The sequence below is a fragment of the Primulina tabacum genome, chromosome 6 (genome assembly GCF_025594145.1).
Source record: "Primulina tabacum isolate GXHZ01 chromosome 6, ASM2559414v2, whole genome shotgun sequence".
NCBI classification, from domain to species: domain Eukaryota; kingdom Viridiplantae; phylum Streptophyta; class Magnoliopsida; order Lamiales; family Gesneriaceae; genus Primulina; species Primulina tabacum.
Window position 1 is genome coordinate 18,578,537 of NC_134555.1, and position 4,992 is coordinate 18,583,528.

The following is a 4,992-nucleotide window of genomic DNA, read 5'->3' on the forward strand; positions in this document are numbered from 1 at the left end:
ATAAGAACAATTGATCTCAAGAGAACATTAAAAGAACTCGTATTTGACAATGCTCGTGAACAACAATCAACAAATGCAACAGAGTATGAACTTTGATCAGTTTTGTTTTAGGAGCACACAAAGGTGTAAACAAACCAAAGTTTTTTGCAGAGAAAAATATTCTCAAATCTTTGATAAAACTCTATAATGTTTAAAAAATTTCAATCTTTATTTTTTTACAACTTTGTTTGTATATAAAAAAGGTGAAAATTCATGTAAAACTCGAAAGTTAGGGTTTTCATCTTGAAATCTGCATCACGGCGTGTGTAAGTTGGAGCGTTGAGATGCTTTGGTTGCACATAGGTCGTGCTAGGGTGCCCCTGTTTAGCCGCTGGGGCACGCCTAGCACATGGTTGTGTGCTCTGGTTGTCTTCTTGGGTCATTTGCACTCGAATATTTTGTTGCTCGACACGATTCTATGAAATGCTTCTTTGAATCTCGTTAATCGCTTGAAAACACTTGATTCTTCACATTCAATTACCTTCAAGCTTGTACGATTTAGACAACTACGCTTCCTGAAACTCATTCCAAAAGTTAGCTCTTAATGCTCGATCATATTCATATCAGAAATCTTCTCTCCTCTCTCACTCTTACAATTTGGTCACTTCCCTTCTTAACTCGGTCTCCCACTTGGAAGCACGTCGTGGTGTCGCTGCCATGTCGTCGTGTTGCCGTTGTACAATTGTCGTGCCGCGCCGCCGCCGCCGTTCTCTCCCTTTTCTCAACATGTGAAATACCTTCTAGATTTTTTAGTACAATCTAAAAGGGAAACAAATCAGTCCATCGTGAAAATTAATATTGAAGATTGAAAAAAGGCTTTTCTAGTTGATTTTTAGTAGAGAATTACAAGAAGCATTATCTCTGTTAATTTCGGAATAGTTGGAGTCAATTTCAAATGTTTACGTTTGGAGGTAAAATTTTATGAACACCCTATTATTGAATTAAAATCATACGACGAAGAAGAATATTTGTTTATGATGAAAATTAAAATTTTAAACTTCCTCTGTATTTTGATGCGAGAAAACTATACACCGACAAAATATACATGTACAATTTTGATATGCTGCCCACAATCATGTTCACCTTTGTGTTCACTGCTGAGGTGACACACATCTATTGGACGTGATAAAACATATCAAAATATTAAATCAATTAGGTGAGTGTCATTACAACGGTGGGGATAGAGGTGAGCTCAGTATGGAAAAAATTTTGTGTGTGTGTATTTATCAATGGCAGCAGGTGACAGAAATCAGAATGTGTTTCATTTGAGTTGATGCCCGCAATCTTTGTGAATTTGGTCGTTGAATGTTTCCCAAAATATGTATATCATCTAAACATTTTAAAATTCCGATTGAAATTGAGGACCACAAATCCATAGTCATTAAAAAGAAAAGAAAAAAAACAAAACCTAAATTATAGAAGCATTCCCCCATAATACACTTCAAAAAACAGATGACTAAACAAACATAAATCAAGAAAACAATGAACTTCAATTTTCTAATATTGAACAAAACTTAAGGTAGCCACATATCGTACCACCATATTCAAATCGTTACTCTTCACTGTAATATTCTCTAATATTTTCTATCTTTATTTCTTCAATCTGAAGTAATGTATGAGTCACATACTTCACGCCAAAGACATGAAAAATCTGTCATTCATAATGCCATTTCTTGATATTGCAGACTTTAGAATTGTTCATATACTGTAAGGTTTTGGTTTTGGCATGTTCTTGACCAGTCCGCAGAGCAAAGTGTCATCTGGCATGTTATATTCGTCGCGAAGAGAGTGTTCTGGTGAAAGCACGCTTACAAAAAGTTGCTGTCCCAAATAGTTCCTTTCTAGCACCATTGATCTCAAGTTCCACATTCCAGCATTGTCCAAAGTTGTCATGACTGCTGCCCAGCTTTTTGGATATACATGAATTGTGTGTCTGCTAACAGCATCTATTAGATTGTACTTTGTCCTTTTCTCTGGTGTCCATCTTCCAGGCTCAATCCTGTCGCAACATTCATATATGTACGAAATTGATGAAAATCTAATATGTTAGAATTTAACATCAAATAGTGAGAAATCTTGTTCTTGTTCAAATTTGCATGATTCTATCGTTTCATAGTGAAATCATAGTGTTTGTTAGTACTACTTACGCGACAGGGAAGAACGAATAGCCATCCAAGTGCCACGATTGAACACTTTTCTCATGGTTTTCGAATATGATCTCAACGAAGTTTCTGAAAATTGCTTGGATCACATTTGGAGCAACGGTGATTTTATCTCCAGCAACAGATAGAGGTTCATCACCAATTAAACTGTATTTGAATACTTTGTTTGCAATCCCAAAGTACTCAGCCAACTTCACTGGTGTCTCTGGGTCAATGTGTGAAACTCCATTCACAGCATACCTCAACTTTCCATCAACTGATCCTGCAGAGTTGACAAATTTGATTGTACGTGTAATGTTGATTTTTCCATAATGGTACGACCCTTGTGGATTAGGCCTAGCTGCACTTGCTGTCAAGTTCCAACGAAGGGACCGGAACTGGTTCAACGACCAAGCCCATCCTACTGGAGCCTCTGGCAGAGCGGTTGGCGCTGGACCATTTCCTCCAACATAACGGATTGTCGCTGCGGCAGTGAGTGGTGTTTTTGTAAAACGTGTGGATGCCACAAAGAGATAGTCTTTAGGTGATTGATCAGCAGTGACCAACACCGAGTAGCATTGGCCTAAATGCACATCAAGAGAATCATACACATTCTGCACAGTGTGTGATCCTTCAACCTCCACTAGTTTCATTGTATGGCCTTGAATCCTTGCATTAATGGAATTCTTCATCCCAACATTACATATTCTGTATCTATATACCTTCCCAGGGATCATATCGAACATGGGCTCATCTTTTCCATCACCTTTCCCACTCTTTCCATTGATGATAACCCCATCCGGCCGGCCAAGACTCCGGCCTCCATCCATTAGTTTCTTCAAGTTGGAATGGCCTTTCGAGTACCAATCTCCTACGAGCACCGTGTAGTCATCCTCAGGACGATCAAAGGGTACCGGGATCAAGTCACGGCTATGCACATTGAGGGGGCCGTAGCCGCCTGCCGCACGGTGGAGGGCGGTGGTGGGGTAGTAATAGTAGCTGCCTATCTGATCCTTGACTTGAAAGTGATAAGTAAAATTTGTACCTGGCTGAATTGGGCAATTTGTGCCTAATGTTCCATCTTGCCATGAATTCTTCCTCTGTTGAATGCCATTCCAAGTGAAGAGCAACGGCTCGTCGAGGTGGTTGAAGACATTAACAACAATGTTGTTGTTGGAAGTGCAGTTGATCTTTGGTCCTGGGAATTGTCCATTGATATGAATGACTTGTTGAGGGACACCTAAAGGGGAGAGGGTGGCATAATTGACATTCCAAGTGTAGAACAAGTAAGGATCCTCAGATTTTACAACAAAAACATTTGTTGAAAGAACGGAAATGATCAGTGTAAGAAACAAGTTAATGCTACGCATATTTGTATCTTTGTTTGATACTTTTGGTCAGATTTTCTTGACGTAGAGTTATTGAGGGAGATGATTATTATGTGAAAGTTCGGTTTTAAAAAGCCAAAAGGAACAAAGGCTAGAATATTCAGGGCCATTGAAATTTTGATGTAATACCGCAAGCAACGTTCTTTTTTTTGGGGGTTAAGTTTTGTGAGCATGGTTTACCTTTAATTTCTCCCAATATCATTTTCAGTTATTAAATCATTGGCATGAATTTTAGGTCGACCTCAAGCTTTCTGACTTCTCTATTCCTCCCACACATGTACACCAAAAATAAGTTTTGCACCAAATGCGACTTCTTGTTTGTATTTTATTTGCATGGCTACGAATTTTTGTTTGCATATTTGCGTTGTCGATTAAGATCCAAAGTTTGATTGATACCGTAATTATACTCTGGATTAAAATCAAATTAATTATCTTTAGCATCGAGTACTTTAACTTACTTGGTTATTATTAAAATTTAATTTATAATTCCTTCAAAATTATATTTTACTATACATCCACAAATTGATTTTATCCCAAAATTAAAGTGGTTATACGTAAAGAGTGCTTTGTTCCCAAGTATATAATAAAAAACAATTTCTTGAAGACTATTAGATATTACGACTAATTTAATGTTAGAGTAAATGTCTTGTAAGCCAACTGTTGGCTAGGGAATTTATTGACTCGTTGTAATAAACAATCTTTATTTTAATATAATGTATTATTTTCTTGGTTTGTTATATATTTATCTGTATACAAATTTGATCAACATAGATAAAGACATTAATTATACTTTAATACAAATGAATCGTACTTCGATGTTGAAACTCATTTGTAAATATTGTATAATCTAAATTTGTTCCTAGTCGATTCAACCGCCTGAAACATGGATAAAAGTTGCTTGAGCTCGAGACTAGCATATGTTATGTTGTGTACTACGTTTCTTGGTAAGGATATAGAGATGTCCAAACATACAGATGAGTAGTCATATGATGATTGTACTGAACTACCTTCCCAAGGACTTTTCAAGTTGTTATAATTCATCGAGAGGTTAAGTCCGTAGTTATGATTATACACTATTAGTCCTTACGACCCGGGACAACACTGAGTCTATATATGCTAGGGTTGTACTTTGACTCGTTTACCGTCTACATGAGGGTCATCAGGTGGCGAGATTGGATACAGTTGCGACACATGCACGAGACAGTGCATTGTAGTCGGGAATTCATTGATCACCTACGGGTATCGATAACCTGTATAATCTGATGAAATAATAGTGCATGGAATCTCTGGCCAGAGTATGAGATGTACATTAGGGAAGGAGTTCTCCAATTGTACATGCGATGCCACTATTTATTCTCAAAGATGTGCCACACGGTTATCGAATTCTTATACAATCTCGATAAACCAATGGTTGTAGATTCGAT

General features: G+C 37.4%; 1 protein-coding gene across 1 annotated transcript; it reads right to left on the bottom strand.

Annotated features, from left to right (window-relative positions):
- Positions 1 to 1,532: 1,532 nt before the first annotated feature.
- On the bottom strand, positions 1,533 to 3,622 carry LOC142549182 (L-ascorbate oxidase homolog). The gene is made up of 2 exons (XM_075658010.1): positions 2,187 to 3,622; positions 1,533 to 2,038 (listed from the first exon to the last, which is right to left on the bottom strand). Exons 1-2 carry the CDS (start codon positions 3,548 to 3,550, stop codon positions 1,738 to 1,740), a joined length of 1,665 nt encoding a protein of 554 aa, XP_075514125.1. The 5' UTR covers positions 3,551 to 3,622; the 3' UTR covers positions 1,533 to 1,737.
- Positions 3,623 to 4,992: the final 1,370 nt, after the last annotated feature.